General features: G+C 37.3%; 1 protein-coding gene across 2 annotated transcripts in view; it reads right to left on the bottom strand.

Moving 5' to 3' along the window:
• Window positions 1-21,158, bottom strand: part of LOC129275254 (telomere-associated protein RIF1-like) — a 35,812-nt gene extending 14,654 nt beyond the window's left edge. For both annotated transcript variants that reach the window (XM_064108819.1, XM_064108820.1), the window contains exons 1-24: window positions 20,835-21,158; window positions 18,759-18,987; window positions 17,903-18,067; window positions 17,356-17,497; window positions 15,795-15,892; window positions 14,945-15,227; window positions 14,143-14,281; window positions 13,423-13,574; window positions 12,385-12,517; window positions 11,615-11,776; window positions 11,004-11,120; window positions 9,660-9,817; window positions 8,883-8,966; window positions 7,986-8,056; window positions 7,171-7,351; window positions 6,151-6,255; window positions 5,213-5,362; window positions 4,416-4,506; window positions 3,908-4,056; window positions 3,011-3,156; window positions 2,409-2,657; window positions 1,928-2,024; window positions 1,326-1,610; window positions 733-905 (exon numbers count right to left, since the gene is read on the bottom strand). In XM_064108819.1, the coding sequence (XP_063964889.1) occupies window positions 733-905; window positions 1,326-1,610; window positions 1,928-2,024; window positions 2,409-2,657; window positions 3,011-3,156; window positions 3,908-4,056; window positions 4,416-4,506; window positions 5,213-5,362; window positions 6,151-6,255; window positions 7,171-7,351; window positions 7,986-8,056; window positions 8,883-8,966; window positions 9,660-9,817; window positions 11,004-11,120; window positions 11,615-11,776; window positions 12,385-12,517; window positions 13,423-13,574; window positions 14,143-14,281; window positions 14,945-15,227; window positions 15,795-15,892; window positions 17,356-17,497; window positions 17,903-18,067; window positions 18,759-18,889 (3,461 nt within the window). In that variant the 5' untranslated portion in view covers window positions 18,890-18,987; window positions 20,835-21,158. The remainder of the gene's footprint in view (window positions 1-732; window positions 906-1,325; window positions 1,611-1,927; window positions 2,025-2,408; window positions 2,658-3,010; window positions 3,157-3,907; window positions 4,057-4,415; window positions 4,507-5,212; window positions 5,363-6,150; window positions 6,256-7,170; window positions 7,352-7,985; window positions 8,057-8,882; window positions 8,967-9,659; window positions 9,818-11,003; window positions 11,121-11,614; window positions 11,777-12,384; window positions 12,518-13,422; window positions 13,575-14,142; window positions 14,282-14,944; window positions 15,228-15,794; window positions 15,893-17,355; window positions 17,498-17,902; window positions 18,068-18,758; window positions 18,988-20,834) is intronic.
• Between the last annotated feature and the right edge of the window lie 61 nt (window positions 21,159-21,219).

The following is a 21,219-nucleotide window of genomic DNA, read 5'->3' as shown; positions in this document are numbered from 1 at the left end:
TCTTGATCATCTCTTGCTCCATTTTATTCAGTATCAATAGTTGGAATCCATGAATTATCTGAACAAAAGTTTGACTAAGGTATCATAGCATAGGCAACAATTAGACTACTGAAATCTCTACATCCTATTATTTATTATACAGAAAACCAATACTAGTTGCATATGGTTAGCGAATCTCATTGAGAAAATTTTTACATGGCAGTGACAAAAATGAGTCCTACATTCAGTAATTCGTCACAAATAAGAGGCAAGGTGGGTGTTTCATAAATCTGTTCGTAAGTTAACAGCGACTTACGAACGACTGGTGAACCTTTCTTACCTGCTAAATAATCACAAATGAAGATTTAATGATGAATATCATTTACCACAAGAAAGGATCACCAGTCGTTCTTAAAGTCACTCTTAACTTATGAACGGATTTACGAAACGGCCCCCTGGGCCTAGTTACAAAACACTTAGTGATTGATATTGTAGCTGATATTTTTTTAATTGATTGCATTGATTATGGACTGTGATTTTTTATTATGATTGATCACACATGATAACCAATGCTATCAGTTGTTAAGGTTAATGTTACAGGGGCCCCAGGGGGATTCCATCAACAGATCATTTCTTAGAAGCTGTACACCAATTGAAGCTCATGAAATTGTTCTTATCATCTTTAAATTGATTCTAGCAGAAATTGAATCATCCTCATGAGCTCGTATGTGTCCAGAGATCATGTATACTTACGGTGTTTGGGACTGGCTCTGGGTCTGGGTCAGGTCTTTAAAGGCCTGGGTATCTTGGGACTGGTCTAAGCCATTATAGAGGGCCAGCGAGACCCGCTTGGTCCTCATCACCTCCTTCTGGTGCTCTGTCAAAACACGCTTCTTCTTTGGCTCAGACGAGATAACTACAAAGGCCTGTGGACGGATGAAATCAGGAGACGTTTATCACAATACATTCAACAGTTTTAACTTTCTCAAGATTTGTTGGTTGCTTTTGAGTTTTTTTATGGACTATCCCCTTCACATTTCATAGAATTCATTCATTGTATTGCCTGTGCCATCCAAACAAATGAAATGACAGTGGAAATTATTCAAATTATGTTTCCAGAAGCTTTTTTATATTGTATGGTGCTTGTGTCTCCCAGATCATTTCTCCCATATGCACAAATAAAAAAGTTTGAATTAGATCTGACATATAGATTTTGAGTTCTCAAAAGAACAATAAAGGGATGAAAAGACGGACAACCTGTACATGCCTCTGGCAAGCACCAATGGTGGGTGTAGATCTAAAGACAGTTAAATTGTAACCAAACCTTTGATCAACCCCTCACTCACCGTATTCTTGTCCTCATCGACATGCAACCTTCTCTTGGCAGCGTCCGTTGTCAAGGGCGACGCGAACTGCTTCCTCTTCGCAGACCCAGGGGAGTAGGTCTGGATCCTCCTACTCCGCCTCGGTGAGGTTATTTGACCCTTGACCGGTGATGAAGCCTCTAGGAGCTTCTTGGCATCATCCAGTCGGTGGAGGAAACTGCCGTGCATCTTCTGGGGAGATGGGCCTCCAAAGTTTGGGATGACTGGCGGGGCAGGGGGAGCCATGACATCATCAGGGTCTTCCGTCTTTATCAAAATGAGAAACAGATTAGAGCTGCATTAATCCTACAGAAAAACACATTTCTTAGTCATATCCATCCCTATGATCCAATACAATTCAATGAAGTAATAAGGCATTTGGTCTTTAACAAAATGAGATACAATACTGTATTGCTTCTATGGAAAAACATATTTCTTGGCCATATCTATCAATATATTTCCAAGAATTTATAAAGCATACAGTCTTTGTTCTTTATCAAAATGGTAAAAGGAAAAATGCTGCATTAATATTGAGGATACACACATCTGTTGTAAATATTATTGAGGGATTAGCTAAAACTCACCTCTGGAATGACAGCATTTTCACTCAAAATATCTTCCTTCTCTGACCATCCTGGAAGAGCTATCTCTCCAATAGTTTTCATTTTGGCTAAACAAGGTCTAAATGAAATGAAGATTAAGGAAAACAATTTTACTATCAATTCATGTTCAACGATTTTATAGAAAACTATTATACAAGCTATACACTGATTTTGAGATATACCTTTTGGAACATTTAATCATTGACTAGAAGATTTATTCTGATACTTATTCCCAACTCCCTGAGTGGCAGTTTAGCTGGTCACCTTTTAAAGATGTATGAATGCTGACCACATGACAATATTTAAAGAATATGAAAGGGCGATATGAATAAAATGAAAGTTTATAAGTGCCATATAAGGGCTTTTTGAAAAATGGTCTGAGATTTCCATGTTTTTCCATTCAGTATAAAATAATAAAAAAATTCATTACATAATCCCTAAGAACCCAATATGCCATACTTACTTCAAGACATCGGGATATTGCAGCGAGTCTTCATTCCCAAATGTGGACGTCCAGAAGACGAGAGTGTAATTTCTTAAACTGCGCTTCTTATGCGTGAAGGCAGCTTCCAATGCCGGCGCCATCACGTTGAGGAATTGGGTATCAAAGCCCTTTGAGTAACGGTTCTGGACAGTGGTCGTGAGATCGATCCAGAGACGTTCTAGTTTATCTTCTATTGCACTGAGGTAGTCTTTCTTAGCTATGTTTGGACTGTAGGAACAATAGAAAATTGTAGCAATTTCCTTAACAGGTAAAGGGATATACGACACATTTCTCCGAATTGGGAAAATTGCCCCACATTTTCTAAAAGATCTTGAATGGCGAGGTAAATTAAACTTCACTTCATGCTAATTCAAAAGCAAAACATGGTATAGAAAAGAAGTGTTTGATTAATTAATGTTTAGTCATCTTCAAACTATTATTCCTCTATGATCTCAGACTTCACTCAAGCAGTAAACATTTGAGTGCACTTTTGTCAATCTTTTCCAACAAAGCCTTGAAATTCTATTTATAATAAAGCTGAATTCCATTTAATTTGAGACAAGTAAAATCAAGACACCTACCTGGCAACAAAATGCATGAAATGACCTAAGGGTTTGCTCCAGTTTATCAAGATTCCATGAATGTATGAGGGTAGACCTACTCGGCAACAGTCTGACATAGCACCAATAAGAGACTGTGCAGCCGAAAACCAGTGTACAACATCGGTCTGGGGAAGGAAATGATGAAGAGGATAAGATATGGTGTTAAGAATGCATTTGATTCACACAAAAGATCAGTTCAAGAGAGCTTTTATGAATAAATGTATATATCTTTGAGGTACTCACAGTCATGTATATTAAGACACCTTGTGATGGGGGTTCCAGGGAATGAAAACTTGTCAATTTGCAGAGTTTTACATTACAAGCTTAATTTTTATAAAATTTTCTTCGTCAGTAGGGAAAGAAATGGCAGATGGACTAGCATGGTTTTGCAATGAGTACTAATAAGAAATTTTGCTAATGGAAGTTTCTGACAGTGCCAGCATAAGTGTAGGTCATCATCTTACTGATGGTGCAGTGCCAAATTAATCATCCAACACTTTTCAACATTTGATGGTGATGATGATGATGAAGATAATAACAAAGCTGACGAAGAGAATGATGACGATGATGATGATGAAAAGCAGATGTTGAACCTGATGATGATGAAGATGACGATGGATCTGATGTTGATGAAAATGATGATGGTGATGATGATGCTGATGATGATAATGATAAAGGTTATGATGATGAACATGAAGATTATGAAGATACTAACGAAGATGAAGACAATGGCGAAGACGATGATGGTGTTCATGTTGATAAAGATGAAGATAGTGATAAGGATGAATAAAAATGATAATGATGATGAAAGAAATTGATGGCGATGATGATGCTGCTGATGTAAATGAAAAACATTCAAAGATACTGTAAACATACCTGACTAAGTGAAGGTGAAAAGAGAGTTGTCTGCTTCTTACAAAGATCTGCACATGCTTCCGTCACACAAGCAACCAGCTTGACCAGCGATGCGAGGTTACCTTGGTAACGACTTTTGACCTTGGGTCGTTTCCCTGGATGGCGAGGAGCTAAACAGAAAGAAAGATGACCCAATATCATAACATGTCTAAAGGTGAATACAAACATATTCAAATATTAAATTTCAAATGTTATTAATTACAATTTTACATCATTGTGCAGATACTAAAAAAATATTCAAATGCTACAAAAGAAAATCAGGAGAGTATGAAATGAAAGTTCTGGGCCCGTTTCATAGAATTTCATACAACTGTTGTAAGTTTGCCATTATCATTATCATGGCAACTATCATGGTAATCTTGATTTTGATATTGGCTGCTGAACCATGTTGCCATGGTAGTTGCCATAATGGCAAAGTTACAACAGTTGTATGAAATTTATGAAATGGGCCCCTGATCACGTTACTTACATCCTGGTGTAGTTACAGTATAATGTGACAGATCAAGATTCTGGGTGATCGCTTGACAAACCTGGCTTACTGCATCAATGTAGTACCATTTCTGAAAGAAAAAAGATAAATGTATACACATACATGTCAGTATATATATAAAACCACTTGAAATAAATATTCACTACTTAAAAGTCATTTTAGTAGGTTTCGTAGAATCAACCTTCTTAAACAATGCATGAAAGCAAAGCAACAATCAAATCAGAACATAATGGGGTCAGGAATATGATAATTACAAGGTTTTACAGAAGGGAATTATCTCCATGACTATGGGGGTGTTGCAAGAAAATATTTGCAATCAATTGCAAATATTCTGTTGCAATTTTACAATTGATAGGTCAATTTTAGCTGTAGCAAATCAGATTACACTCCTTGTTTCAAGAAGCAGATAAGCAATCAATCACAAATTTACAATCAATTACAAGAGATATAATAGATTCAGGCACCAGAAATAGACTTGCAATTGATCGCAAGTTTCTTGCAACGCCCCATATGAGGCATTTGCTCCTACTACTTTATCATATAACCTACTCTGCCTCTTCTAAGATTTGTTAACCCATTGAATTGTCACAAACCATATACAGTAACCACTCACTTCCAGAAGGCAGGAGAGCAACTGTATTATTGTATCAATAAAATGCTACATGTAGCTACACTTTTAAAAAGTATTTTTCTTCAAAATATTATGTTATCTGACAGAGTACATAACATTCCAGGATGGGTAAAAAACATTTTGACATGAACTTTGACCTACTGACCTCGAGAGCTGCTCCAGTGACCTGTGTCAATAGCTTGCTACTGATATCCTCACAGCATTGGTTGGCTTCAGCGATGGTTACCTTTGAAGCTGACCGCGCAAACGCCTCATACAGCTCTGACCATAGTTTCAACAGTGTCTTGACCGTAGCCTGTGAGTGAGCAAAAAAGTTAAAGAAATGTTTATGACCCTCAAATATTGTCAGATAAGAAATTTATATCAATCAGTCAAATATAATAAGGTAAACTGTTCATAAGGGTTGCATGTTTATAAAGAATACATTTTCATTTTCCATAAAATGTAACCTCATGATGAAGGATATACTTAATCACAATCCTAAACAAAAAACATTCCATTCAATTTGATTTGAATTAATTTGCATCTGCAATGCAGTTTTCCATTGGATATTTACAAACAACAAATATACATAAAATGAAATTTGAGCACACAAACCAATTCACGCACAGCCATGGGTACAAGAAAGCAAAACGTTTTTTAAAATTAAAAGGCGAAAATAAAACTTGACCCAAAAAATACAAAATCAATGTAAGGGAGTTATTTCTGAGCATGGAACAGAAGTTTTCTTTAATATGTATCATTCAATAAAACAGTTCCATTATTCTTCACATTGATATGAGCTTTTGAGAAACAATATCAAAAGGCAGTTTATTGAAAGAATTTATTTTGATTTCATTTATTTAGTGACCTTTCTTCCGCTTAATTCCCAGTGTCAGGTAAAATTGTAAATTTCCAAATAATTGGAAAATGAAACCGGGAAGTGTTATATTAGAGTATTGTCAACGATTTTCACCCAGAGATGTTATAAGCTCCTGAAACCCTTGCATCTGATTGGCTGGGAGCAAATGAGTTTGTGAAATTCACTGATGACAAGACTGGTCATGAAATGCCCCATAAATTGGGATAGACAATGGCCCTTACCTGAGAAAGATCAGCTGTAATCAAGCGTTGAATGGGAAACAGCAAACAGGCAATCACAGCTGAGAAGTCATGCTCAAGGGAATCACCTTGGTTTACTTCATTTGTCTGAGAATAAAAGAGAAACATGCAAATAATTTCAAATAAAGTCATAAAGCTGCCCGTTAGTTATTAGCGACTTTACGTGTACAAACAATTCGTTTCCCTTTCTTATGAGCTAAATCAACATCGATTACAATCTGACGTACATCATTTCCTACAAGGGCCAACACTCATGAGTAAATACTATGTAACTTATGAACATCTTTATGACATGGCCCCCTGTTGTGTGTTTTATTAAGCTGTTCATAAGCTACAAATGACTTTCCGTACAACTGGTAATCCTTTCTTGTGCTTAATGGCACATTCATATGGAGCTGACTTAGCACCTAAGAACATATTCCAGTCACGACTGGTGATCCTTTCTTGTGCTAAATAGCACATCCATACGGAGCTGACTTAGCACCTAAGAACATATTCCAGTCTTTCATAAAGTCGTTTATAACTTTACAAACAGCTTTATGAAACAGCCACCTGATGTACACTTCTATATACACATGTAGATGAAATAGTGAACAACCAATCCAACAAACCACAACCAGATGATAGAGAGTCAAGTTCTTCCTTATTTCGGCTAATAATTGAACTAGTCTGTAATATTTGGTAACCTAGCAAATAAAACAAAGAATTTTATATCCCCATGACATTGTAAACATGATGCTGCTAAGCATTTTACAACATGTCCTACCAGGCCTTCAGACTAAAATACTTTGAAATTAAAACATAGCTCCACCTTCTCAAATAGGAAGATGACGATGATAAGCAGAATTTGTATAGTGCCATTTATCTGTAAAAACATTAAAGGCCCGACCCCCCCCCTAAATATGTCAAATATCATTCACACAGTTGCTGAAGAAGATGAGTCCTTAGTTCAGATTTGAAGGACTCAATTGTTATTACAATCACCAAGTTTGAAACCAATACCTGAACAATATGTTGTAATAATGGACCGGCCAAGACACTCCACATTCTCCAGAGGGCCTCCTTGCTGGTAACGGAATCCGAGACCTTGTCGACCGTTGCTATGACGGACTGACTGAACCCAAGGAAGGTCCCCGGCGATGCCATTCCGCACTCGACCAATCGGATGAGAATACTGAAAAACCTGTCATGGTGCAAAGAATTAAGTACACAAGGTAACTCCGTGAAAGCTTGTTTGATTGGTTTAGTCTTACACTGCCCTCATTTGACAATCAGACGCAAATAACAGAGTAATTTTCTTGTAAAATTGTGTACGCCATCTACATAGATCCCAATTTATTGGTATAATGGTGAATCAGCCATATCTCTCTTAGCTGAATCAGCAATTTTCAATATTTGACCTGGAAAAAAAATTCGCTCTATAAAATACCAATATTAACCAACTTTTATTTAATATGACACTTGCTTTTCTTTCAATATCATTATAAAACTTGATAATTTTCAATCAAAATTCATGATTTGGCCAAATATTTATCACCTAGGTCGCTGAGTCGGGTTTACCTTAAAACAAGAATAACCCATACGATGTGAATAGGATGAAATTGTGGTCACCAAACGGTGCATATAGCAGTTGATGTGGGTATTGGACTGCACACGTTTCATACAAAGTACACATTTTTGCTAACATCTGTACACAAATTTTAGAAAAAATGTGTCACAAAGTTACCACACTGATGGCATAATGTTAACAGCATTCAATATGGAGTACTCCTTCTAATACTGACTAATGTTTTCTTATACAGGGTTTCGTTTCTTACCTTTCTTCAGGCTTTGAGATAACTGTAGTTTGATTGAATAGAAGACTGGTTAGGTAAAGAGCCGGAGTGCCCTAAAGAAGAAAATAAATGGTAAACAGTTATACATTTGTTGATAATTTTAGATCCATGCTTTGAGAGTACTCAACGCCACTATGTCTTTATTGTTTGTGATTCGTATGCCATTCAATACTTCATGGTCGACTCGGTCACGGTAATGAACTACCTTCACCCTAATCTGAGATCGTCCGGGTTTTCCTTTTTAGTTATGAGGGTTCCCAGCTTTTCAAGAAAACAAAATTCCCTGATAAAGTTTGAAAACTCCCTGATAATTATTTAAAACCATTCCCATTTTTGCATGTTTTCTAAGTTGTTGCAGTGAATTACATGTATTTTCAGTATAAAAACAATAATGTAAAACTAATTAGTACCACCACAACCAGTCATTCAATGGATGTTGTTTTGGTATGCAACAAAATATAACAGAGTCTGACTGACTACCGTGCTTTCAACTTTTGGGCTGATCAAAAGTCCCTGATTTTTTCCCCATTTGAGGCATTTTTCCCTGATTAGAGGTATTTTTAATCAAATTCCCTGATTTTTCCCTGACTGGAAAAAAATTAAAATAATTTTCCCTGATTTCCCTGATGGGCTGAGAACCCTGAATTATGTCTGTACTCCCCAGGGAGTGAAGAATATCTGTCTAATTCCCATAGCATTAATTTTACATCAATGTTTTGAAGTGATCAACACTTAATTGGTATTCAACAATTTGTAATGTCTGTACTCCCCAAAGAGATAAAAATCTATTATCCTATAGAAGTTTGTAATTAAATTCTTGTTTAATCATGTATTTATTCTGGGCTGGCATTTGAACACTATTCTAAAGATGTTACTTACATGCATGACACCAGCGCTTCCAGTATGGTAGCTTGAAGATGATAGTACTTTCTTTGGCAACTGACTTACACAATCAAGAAGTTTCTAAGAAATTAAAAGATACACAGAAGACTTAATACATACTAGCTTATGGTGTCCAGGAACAGACAAATTACAAAATAATTTTAAATACAATAAAACTATTTCAACTTCACAAAATATTGTGTGTAAAAAATGTATCTAGAACACACACAAAAAACTAATGACAGATCCTTTTATTGATTACAATATGGCCATAGCGGATGAGGTTTATGGTACACCATGTGTAAAGTACTAGAGGGACTGAGTTAAAAAATGTGGATAGAATTGGAGGTGAATTGGAAAGGCAAGAAAGTGAGGTTTGAAAGAAGAAAATCTTTTCAAAAATGAGTGTAGTCCTTAAAAGGATCGTAAACCAGGAGAAGTGGAAAATGGGTAGTAGGCAGGCTTGAGTAGGTGAATAGATTAATAGCAGGAGAGTAGACAGAAAAGAATATTCTACTTTCAAACCTCCATATTCTCGCCTTTCCAATTCACCTCCATTTCTATCCACTTTTTTTATCTCAGTCCCTCCAGGACTTCACACAGTGTACCGTAAACCTCTTCCACGATTGCTCATACCACCATGCAAACCTTCAAACATCATTGAATATGGCCATACTACTTTCTTTTTTTAACTGATTTGGAAATAATATATTTTCAAAACTGGAAACAATTTCTACCTATAATGTTGTGAAATATTTCTGAAATGTTACTTACTAGAACTGTTGAAGGAGGTAGTTGATTTGAATTGACGACTGTTGTCAAGTGCTCTGTGAGAAGGGCAAAGACTCCGACACTGTCCCGCTTAGATGATCCCTCGAGGACCACTCCAACCTGCTTAACAAACTCGCTGAATATCCTAAGCGGAAGATCACCTGGATTCATTGAACGTAGAAAAATAGTCAGCATCCTAATCACAAATGATTGGGTGAACTCTATCACTTGACCAGACAACCAAAATATATATATATATATATATACAAAGGAAATTATAATTTTTCCAAAGGGTAGATAGCTCTGGGGAACCTTGATTTAAGCTACGCCTACCATTGTTCTCTTCATCCATTTCTTTCACACAATATTTAAATAAGAGTTGCCAAAGCTGTTGTACATGTATAACTTCACACATATATATATATATATATATAGTATATAAATATATGTAAAGTACACTCTTTTATCATTACACACTGGACTGACTGGCTTCCTATAGGGGCTGGTGCCCTTATTTGCTAGAGCTCCTGTGAGTACTGAGCTGACCGGGCTTGCCCCTTAAATTGTCGGTGAACGGAGCAGCAAGCACATGGGCTCCAGGCCCCACCAGGATGTAGCTGGGAATTTCAGTGGTGATGATGCAAGACTGTACTTGTAGTGATTTAAGATTTCTTTGTCAACTTTATTTATATCTCTATTTTGCAGTTGTTTATATGTATAAAATATTTGTATCCAAAGGAACTGTTGCTGCGCTGGCGCCATGAGCATCTCTGGATAGTGTGTGCGCTCGAAAAGATAACATTATTATTATTACTATTATTTATTTTAGCTAACAGAAAAATTTGCTGACTGATACTAATGACTAGTTCTAGTAACCAGTCATGATTTGGACACGAGGATGGTTTATCAAATTACAAGGATCCACATTACTAGTTTATCAAACATATATATAATACACATCATTCAGCACAGGCATTACATGTAGAATAATATCACATACCTGTTACCTTTGAAACAATCCAAACACCTTTACTCCTAACATAAATTAGCATAATAACTGAAAGCAATTTTCATGAAATAATTACAATTTTTGTAGATTAGGTTGTGGGCAACGTGCATGCCAATTTTCAGTGCAATCATGCAGGAAACGGCCAAGATCTCAAGAGGGAATGTGAGGACCCTTCCCTGCCATATGATCTCACATAATACCACTGCCTAAGTTAGGGTTAAATCAATCTAATGCCATCAAAGGCTACAGCCATGAATGTCTTGACTGGCCTCAATGTGGGCCGATTTTTTTTTTTTCAAATTGCCACAATACTTAAATGAAGTGATAAAATCACTTACCTATTGTCTCATCTTGTAAGAACAAGACATCCATTACATAGGGGGCAAGACATGGTGCAACCTTGCTGAAAACACTAGGGCTGCTTAATAATTTCTGGGGTAGAACATCTACTGTATCTGTGAATAGGCAAACATGAGAGCAATGTTTGATTTATCAAAATGAATTTGCAGTGAGGATTACTGTGCTTTTCAAAAAGGGCAATTGGTAGGCTACATGTACTTGTAAAGAAAAGGGAAATCACAATGTACAAGAGTAATATATCTACTGAATCTGTGAGTAGGCAAACATGAAAGTAAAATTAAGTTGCAGTGAGGATAATCATGTTATGCAAACAAAAAAATTGTACTTTACTTATTGCTTCTGATAATAGGGAAAGAGAAAATAAACTGTTATAGCTAAGCAAAATGTACAAAGGTATCTTTGTATTGAGAATCTTATATCAAAATACTAAAATCAATGAGAAAGCAATTTATGGCCCAACATTTAACTTACATTCATGAACTAATTTAGATGTTCTGTTCTAATAAATTTGCAATTGATATCTCTGATACTTTTTCAATCTATTGCAAAATATTTCTTGAACCTCCCCCCCCCCTTCCCTTATATTCACCTGAAGCACCTTTAGCAGCTTTCGAAGGCTCCTGAATACCCAAGATGGCTGCCAACATACGAACCCCTCTGAGTTGAACGGAAGCAAACGTCTGTTGAGCACCGGTGCCGTTCAGAGATAGGTTCAGACGAGGGGTGATGGGGCTGGTGGCTGGAAGCAATGCTTGATCAGAAAGAAAACAGGAAAATTGTTATTTTGTGAAAGACATGTTGGATGGGGGGCACTTTCCACAAAACATTTTGAACACTTCTATCCTTTGTTAACCATGGCAGTTTTATCAGGACAGAGGAGGGTTCTAATAGGGGAAACGACTCACTTATATATGGACAATGAAACCTTAAATGAACAGATACTGCCAAAAGTATAATGTAGTGAAACCTAACAGCTTATCATATCATTAAGCAAAGCAGCCCTATAGTGCCTACAAAATTGCCCTCACATGACCAAAATAGGAAAGTTGGGTCAGTTGGTCAATATATTTTTTTCTGCTGAGCTGCACAAAGAATATTATGCATTAGATTTTTTATTCATGCAATCAAATAGCATTTTTATCTATTTTTTTTATTTAAAGGCATTAAATACAAATTTGAGCAAATTCTCTGCCAAAATCTGACATTTTCTCACAAAAACATTATATTCGTATATTTAGGGCCTACTGAAAAAAAAGCGACCCTGATTTTTGTCATTTTAAGGTAGGTTGGATGAGGGCAAAAAAGTAATTTCCTTTTTAGACCCAACTAGGGACACCTTTTGGAAGAGTGCCGTCTTACCTGTTCTTGCCTGAGGGGTGCTAAAACCTTGCATGAACGGGGGCGCAGCAGACCCTCCTTTGTTAGGGGTCACGACCCCTGCCGAACCGGTTCTTATTGATCCCAATGTAAACTGCAATAGGGGTGCACAAACCTGAAAACAAAAGGAAAATATCAATTAAACCAGCAAATGACAATCTTAGCTTTTTCAAGGTGTAATTGAATTTTTATTTGACAGCGCTCACCATCTTTATCAGGTTTTTATACTTGTTGTTATTCATACTGTGATGTGTCTCAATTTCAGTTTACCCTGTTAGTTACCATTACTCTTTATCATGCCTTTTGTAATTCTGTTATAATTTGGCTTTGCTGCGACGGATCTACTTTCAATAGACCATTCTATGTCTCAAAGAACAGAAAATATGTGGGAAAACTGAAAACAATAATTGCAAGTTTCCACAGGAATATTATAGTAGAAAGATCCACTTTAAAGGATTGCTTTTTGGAAGCCCTCACAACCAGGGGCTCCTTTCATAAGAGAGATACAACTACTATAACTTTATCATTATGGCAACTACTATGGTAACGGTGCTGAGCAGCCAATCAAAATCAAGGTTTCCATGAAAGTTACAATAATGACAAAGTTACATTAGTTGTAATTCTTTGTGAAACATGCCCAAGAAATAAAACTAATCTTTTGACATGATAAAGTCAACATACAGTGACAAACTTTCCTGCATTTGAACCCAATTACTACTGATTTCTATGAATTACATAGGCATTGTACAGGGACCAATGGCTTCCAGTTGGCAATGGGCTAACCTGTTAACTACTGAATTGTGTTTTTTTCCCACAGGCTTTCTCCTGGGACCACCTGGTAGGCAATGGGTTAACTTGTTACTGAAAGCTATCACTCCCATAGGCTTTCTACAGGGACCATCCAGGTTTCAGCAGAAAATGGGTTAACCTGTTGACATCTGTATTCTGTGAATCCCATAGGCAATGGCTGGCAATGGGTTAAGCGATCATGAAGGGATTAGAATGTAAGCACTTTCTTACCACTTGAAATGTAGACGGCAACCTCGTCCCCAGGGATGAAACCAGATACCACCAAGTATCCAACTTGGTATGAACCACGCTTTCAAACCTGATACTGGTAGCCAGGAATGGCTGCATGAGCAGTTTCAACCTCTTAGCGTTACTCAGGACGTCTGGATAAAGGCAAAAGAATTGAAAAACAAAATATGTAAGATAGCTGAAAATCAAGAGTGGGTGTGAACTAGTTTACCGTATGGTACTATGACAACTGGTCTGGCAGAAATTCTGCTCATTTATTTAAGTCAAACTAAAGACTGTGACCTCAAATCTACAATAACCCTAATCCTACTTTATATCATCCATAACTCTGATCACTGTGTCTGCCAAGATATTGAAGACAGGAGCAATCATTAGGAGCAAATCTCAGATCAACTGATGATATTAGAGGGCCTCGTAATGAGCATAAAACATTTACAATTGCACTGACCAACATGTACAATCTATCAATTAAATCAAGAGCATGATCAATAGCTAAACTGACAAAGCACAGATGCCAATTCTAGTATTCCACCATCAGAAAGAAGTTTATTGAAAAATTTGAGAAAGTTGAAAAAGATGAATTAATGGCTATGAATGTAAGAGATGAATATCAATCCATTTTCAACAACCAGACATACATCAAAAACTGTAACACATAAGAACAATTGCTAACTTCATAACAAAAAACATACATACACATACCCAGATCGAGACTGAAATTATCGATGAGTGCACGCCAGCTCCTGTACGCCGTCTTCTTAACTTCGGGTTGTGGACTTTTGAAACCTAGCTCGATAACAGTGAGAAGACTGTTTATCAGACTACCTCCCTTGTGCAACGTCTGCAAAAAACAATTAGAAAAGGAAAATTATTGAACAAGGTATGTAGTATGAAAGTTTCAGGAAGTTATGGAGAAGGGGGTGGAGGGAAGAAATAGAGGTGACCCAGGCAAGAAAATAGTCCAACATTAACCAAAATAATGTAACATAATAACAATATAGCATTTATAAAGCACTGACTACCTAGTTGTCTATTCAATGGCACACTATAAAATATTGCCTTAATTAAATATGTGGTAAAAATAGCAAAACTGATAGACACATAATAAAGATAATGGATATAAATTTGACTATAAAAAACATCAATTTCACTGTGTCAAGTTGCATAGAGAATTAAGAACAGAAAGTTTTTGACGAGATTCTTGAAAGGGTCAACAGAGCCACAAGTTTTTATGTCTCCAGCATAGCTATTCTCAAATGGGGCATACATCAGCAAAGCACCTTGGAAAAATCACCTGTTTGATGAAAACTACCATGCTTACTTTGCAATTTATTGAGAAATGACTAATTTTCTTCCAGCATCATTTGGTTAATATATTTTATTATATTCATACAAAAATTTACCTATATTTCAGTGGCTCTTCTCTGATTCTGTAAGATGCCCTTTAGAGTTGGTTACAACTAGAATTTATCTACAAATTTGTACCCACAACCTACATACTCACCTTCCCCAGTATTGTGACATAGTACGTCCATACTTTCAACATTGACAGTTCATTTCTGGCCCGAAACAATTTCACCATCTCCGTCAGCAAGACGCTCTTCAAATCGGCAACCAAAGGCCCAACTAGCTCCACCCTTGCCTGCACCATGGCAACCAACCCGAGGTGGGTGGCATGGATGGCCCGGTCCCGGATCTTTGGAGCCATGTGGACCAGGTTCGGGAGGAGGAGTTTACCCCAGCGGGCTGCATGGTGAGACATGTCTTCAGGAAGCTGCTCTTGTAGCCTGGCAGTAGAAAATTTTGGAAAAGAGTTTTCTTGATAACCTCGCCTTGATAACTGCTGTTGTCATTTGTAATGTTTAAAATCCAAAGAAATGTGATACATAGAGATTAAAATTATTACTTTTTCAACTGAACAGTTCTTCTGTAGTTAACTGAGTACCTGATAAGCACAACAAATAATACATAAATGGTGAACAATACCAGAACAGAAGAAAGACAAACATTGATGTCTGTATACTTCAATGTGAACATATTCAAAGATAAAATATCACTATGTACCATTGTTTCTAGAGAAGAGAAAGTAGCTACTCCATATTTTCTTGTGAACTTTAAAAATTGACAGAAAGAAATATTAGTTGCAAGGTTGTTTGAGAGAAAATCAGTGAATGTACATGTAAAGCGATGAACTGTTGGATTCTTATGAAACTTAATAGGGAAGAGGAGAAAGAAACATAAATGAGTTAATGCACATGTTGGATTCTAATAAAACTTACAAAAAATGAAGAAAAATGAGGATTGAGAGGACGAAGAAGACAGAAAAGGACAGAGGGAAGATTTTTTTTGCTTACCTGATAATGACATCAATCGATTCATGTTGCACAGTCAACGATTTGGCACTTCCTTCCCCTTGCACAGCTTTCTCAACACTACATAGGATTGTATGGATCTAAAGCAGGGAGAAATTCAGAGATGGCTACTTCAGAGTACACCAATATATATTTTCTCCAAAGAACATACAGTAAAAAATAATCTCTTTCCACTATCGTGCAATCTGTAAAATTGTTATAATTTGTTATACAGGTAATAGGTTTTATGACATTGGCCCCTGTATTATAATAAATACATCTGTAAATTATACATAGTGAATAAAATATTCTTTATGCCAATGACAATCATTTACATTTGTAAGCTTTGCTGAGCAGTGACTGACCGATCTTTATTCCACTTAAAGACATTCTTCTCTTCTGATTTCCCACATCTCTGACTATCCTTTATCTCGCTTTAGTACAAACTATTAAGTACTCTACAATTCACATGTGCATATCCATATAAATTCCATGACATTTGCTCCAGATGGCGACAATTGCTCTACTCTAAATTCCACACACTAATCTAATGATCAACTTCAACCCTGGGTTAAAAACTATACCCTACCCTAAACCATGGACCTATTACGAATGGACATTCAACGAGAACAACAGCTGTCAAAATCGCTGTTTAACCCTTAACTTTCTCTTTACGTGGTTTTTACGACGACCGCCCGGGGCGATTGTTTACACAAGCTCCTTTCGGCCATTGATCGTCACCGATCGATCACTGGCCCTCTTTCGACCAAAGACGGTCATGTTTTAGCCACGATTGCCAATAGGGAAAGTCCCTACATTACCTAGAATGCAATGCGCAATTCATATCCGGTTTTTCAGTTCATTATTTTAGGCTGTCTATAATGTGCGATTGTCGTCTGACCATAAAAAAAAATCCCGTTAAATTTCATCAATCCTGTGGATTTTATGCCCAAATGAAAATCAACTTCTGACCGAAGGTAAGCGCTACCATCGACAGCAATACTGTCCGAAAAAGATGCATTTTTAAAGTTTTTCCGCACATTTCTCCGTCAAATTTCAACTGCTTTTTTGCCGTAGATATACGGATCTGCAAGGTGATGTCAATGCATTTCATGTGCGGTTGTTTGCGATGTACGTAAAAAATATGTTTATGCATGCCTGTTTTCTTGTTTCTGCTATCATTTTCATAGCGCTAACGTTCGCTGCTGTGCGTTGCTTTTGATAATGTGAACGAACAACATTGCAATGGGTAGGAGCAGCGTACAATTAATTCCCGCTGTCCATCAGTGAGAGTGAGTTTTACGACCGGCTTGATGGGCGTCAGCTGCCAGCACTATGTTTATAAAAGGATTAGCGGTGACGGTCATAGGCCCAAAGGAGGGGATTCGTTGAATGTCCATTCGTAATAGGTCCATGCCTAAACTTAACCCTAAACCTAACATAAAACCCTATTGCAACCCTTACCCTAAATCTTAGACAAAATTAAGCCCAGAGCAATTGCCAGAGGAGCAAATGTCGTGTCATCACCCAAATAATAAAAATAAAACTGTTGAGAAAAGTTTACCTCTCCTTTGATGATTTCTGGTTTTATGTTTTGCTTTGCGAGACACCATAACGCTCTGGTGCAGAGACTCTTATCATCCGTCTTCAATAAACAATTGCACAATGCCTTCACGACAAGACTACACTGTTCATTTGTAAATGCCCTGTAAAGATAAATGAAAATAAAATAAAAAGGTGACAAAAGGATGAATGGAACAAAGTAACTATTGAAGCATTGTTTCTTTCTACGAGTAAATTAATTTTAAGAAAAATGGTAGCCTAATCTGAATAATTATTACCAGTATTTAAATCTTATTTTCAGTATGATTGGAAAATGTAAGAACATTACACATATATTTTGAAAACTTTAGTGGAAATTTCTTTGAGCAATACAGAAAGGCGAGATAAATAAAGGAAAACAAATGTACATATATTTGTGAAACTGTCATTCCAATGTGACTAGCTTGACATACATAGAATCTGAAAGTTACAAAATGCAGCAATAAAAGACAAATAAGATAGTTGCAAATTTAAAGAATTATCAAGGGGTTAAGGAGGGAGCATTTTACCTTAAGATCCCCGACTGATTGAGGCAGAATCCCATAGCAACAAGAGCAGCTTGGACCATGCTGGTGTCCTCTGACATGACATCGGTACTGAACTGACGAACAAAGACGCCGACATCTATGTTTGCGCTGTCCTTTATCCTTGCTGCATCATTATTATTAAACCAGCTGTATCAAGAACATTGATTATAATAAAACATTACTTTTCTGGCTTGCAATAAATCAGATTGCATATTCCATCATCAAAATACATGTGAGTCGCAATATAACTAGGAACCAGTGAAATTTTAACCTCTCACATATAGATTGCCAGTCAGGGACTATTCTATCAGTCGATCACTTGTTCATGGCAGTCGGTGAAATTTTGCGAATATATCAAGTGACGTAAATCAATGTTCAATTCAACAAATAAAATTACTGTCAACTATATTTGAACTAAAAAATTTACTACACCCCCTGTAAGTGATTTATGAGAGCACTGACCATAGTAACCACCTTAAAGTGTCTTCTATTTTGCTTTCTTCTGTAATGAAAATGAATACTGATATTAAGAATACCTTAGCTACATGTATTCTGAATTAGAAAAAGAATCTTCTATGCATGTATAGAGGGTTTCTGCATTTCTTGCTTCCTCACAAATAACTTCAAAACATTATAGCAAGTACTATAATAGTTAAAACATTATAGTAGTACTACATTCTAAAGAAATTTGATCTTTTCAGAGCCAATCCATAACATATTTTAATGGATCAATGTAGATCTATAACCACACATACAGGATGTGACGAGTTGAGCTAATGTTCATTTTTATCCACATTTATTCTTAGTAATAACAGATTGATCCTTAAAGTTGTCTTACTTGGAGATTGCCTCGTAAACAACCATCCTGTCCTCGCTCGATCCGCCATCTTGCTTGCCCTGCAGCTTGCCCAAGACGGTCTGGAACGAGGAAACTTCTTGGCTAACATCCGTTGCAGCCGTTACCATCATGATGGTTTTCTCCACGTCAGATCAACACAGAAAAAGCCAGGTACCTCACAGTCTGGACTGTATCATGTTGCAACATGTGAACGTCTATGAAGAACAACCTAAAACAGAAATTTATAATGGAATAAAGTTATTAGTAAGACCGGCCAACACAGATGATGTTCTTATGTGTTGATGATCATGTCAAGTCGGCAACACGGTGTATTGGCATTCTAGACCTTTGGCTTTGACATCAGGGAAAGGGGAAAATGATGATTTCAAGTTCGTTTTGGTGTTAACATTGGTCATTTGGTGGTCTTAAAGCTTACAAACGAGTGCAACTCATCAGAGCTTTTATTAGATTAAATAATGTCACTGTCAGTCAAGATCTACCAAATCCTGCAAATTGGATAATCACAGGCCTAAATGCTAGATTCTTTAGAGTTTGCATTTATTTGAGACTTCTCGTATGACAATAAGTTGATCAACAGAGGTATGATCATGATGATGGAGCTATCAAAATGAAAGTTACAATATAACAAGAGTTGGCAGCCTAGGCTAAAGTTTAAACCTGGCTCTAAGAGACAAAAAGAATTCACAACGACAATAGACTAGTCTAATTATTAGTTTTTATAAGATTTAATGTTAGATGTCAAAATCTAATGCTAGATCTAAGTTACTAGATCTAGTACCATACCCTCTAGAATAGATATTTGATTACGAGTCTGATATGAGAACCCAAGTTAGATTCAAAGTTAGTCAGACCCCGGGGGGGGGGGGGGCACTCAACCAAAAAAGTGGTAGGGGTGTGCCGCGGGCAAGACAAAAAACGGGGGCCTTGGGAGCGGGCTTACTGTAAAAAGGAGGGTCCTCGGAACGGGCTTTGGAAGTACAAATGTTTGTGAAAACTGGGTACTTGGAACGGATCGCCAGCGTGTGAGTGCGTATGCATCCCTATGGAACGGGCATGCGTGCATGATGCAGCTAGCCCGGGAGCCCGGCTGCCGGGTGCGCTCGCGCAGAGGCGATGGTCGGAAAGCGCTCTGCGGCCGCTTTTCACCAAAATTGCCAGTAGAGGCGCACGGCCAATATGAGAGACTCTCTCCAATAGGGGAGACAATCTCCCACATTGGAGACTTGCTTTGCAAAAGGACAAAAGAAACAACACCAACAAAAGCATGATTTTTTCCACCCAAAATTTTGTCTCACTGAGGTCAGAAGCCCAGAAGCGAGCGTCGCGTAACGTTGGGGAAGTATAATAAGAAACAAGATGGCGGCGTAAACATCGGGCAGTCTCTTCCGTCTTTTCACAATATTTTTTCATTTTTTTGATGAATTTTTGTTTTAAAAATAACAACGAGAGCGTAGAAATGTCGGAAATGAAGTTTTATCCCATTCACATGATTTAGAGCTAGATCTTTTAGAAGGAGAGTAGAAATCTCGGGGGCGAAAGTTTCAGGGTTTTTTGCGGTACACGCAGATGAATGGGGAGGACTGCCTGGCTTCGTATGAGAGTAACCTTACGTTAGTAAATGATTTTTACTCTCTAGAAGCCGCCTGGCTACGGGAGTCAGACTCAGAATGAGGAATAACATGTCACACCGGCGACATTGTAATCTAGACACATCTGTAATTGATTCATGACATTGGATTCTATGGCAAAGTCTACAGACTACAGGATGACAAAATAAGAAAACAGACCTAATTAAAGGTATGATGACACTGCATGAACTGCGTCTGCATTGCACACATTGAATCACAATCAGTCGACTTCGTAATAAATAACGTTGTCGTTTATTCTTTCTGACTGAGCTTACGATTACGTGAGCCTTTGTCTTGCTTTTTGGCCTTTCCTTGGAAGTTGGCTTAATATTAATAACTGACAAAGTCTAAGACAAGTAGGCCTAATAAATAAGTTTAAAATTTTACTTCAGCAAGTTCAAGTTCAGTTCAGGATCAAGATCCTCACCTGTGCCTGCCGCCGCATACAAAACACGAAATAAGGCTCCACAAACGGGCTGACTTTGGTACTAAAACATCGACGTCTGTCTCATCCTAATATTTTACTGCGTAGAACTGGTATTGGTAATGTTATGCCCGGCTAGCTGGACACGTTCATTCGTATACCATGCATCCGGAAGATCCTCGCGAAAAGTATCGTGGAGCAGGGCTTGCTCTTTCGCTCACGAATATGTACCGTACAGTATCGCATGCACAGTTTCGCGATTCGCGCGGAATTGCTCAGCTGTACAACTCAGGCGCGCCAAAACATGTCAACAATCACCACGTGAATGATGGGACGGATAAACCGGAAATTCGTGTTTGCCTCAGCGGCCCAGTCAGACCAGTACAAA

Source organism: Lytechinus pictus, chromosome 13 (assembly GCF_037042905.1).
Source record: "Lytechinus pictus isolate F3 Inbred chromosome 13, Lp3.0, whole genome shotgun sequence".
Classification (NCBI taxonomy): domain Eukaryota; kingdom Metazoa; phylum Echinodermata; class Echinoidea; order Temnopleuroida; family Toxopneustidae; genus Lytechinus; species Lytechinus pictus.
The sequence above is the reverse complement of the archived record's forward strand: the minus strand, read 5'-3'. Positions and strand labels throughout refer to the sequence as shown.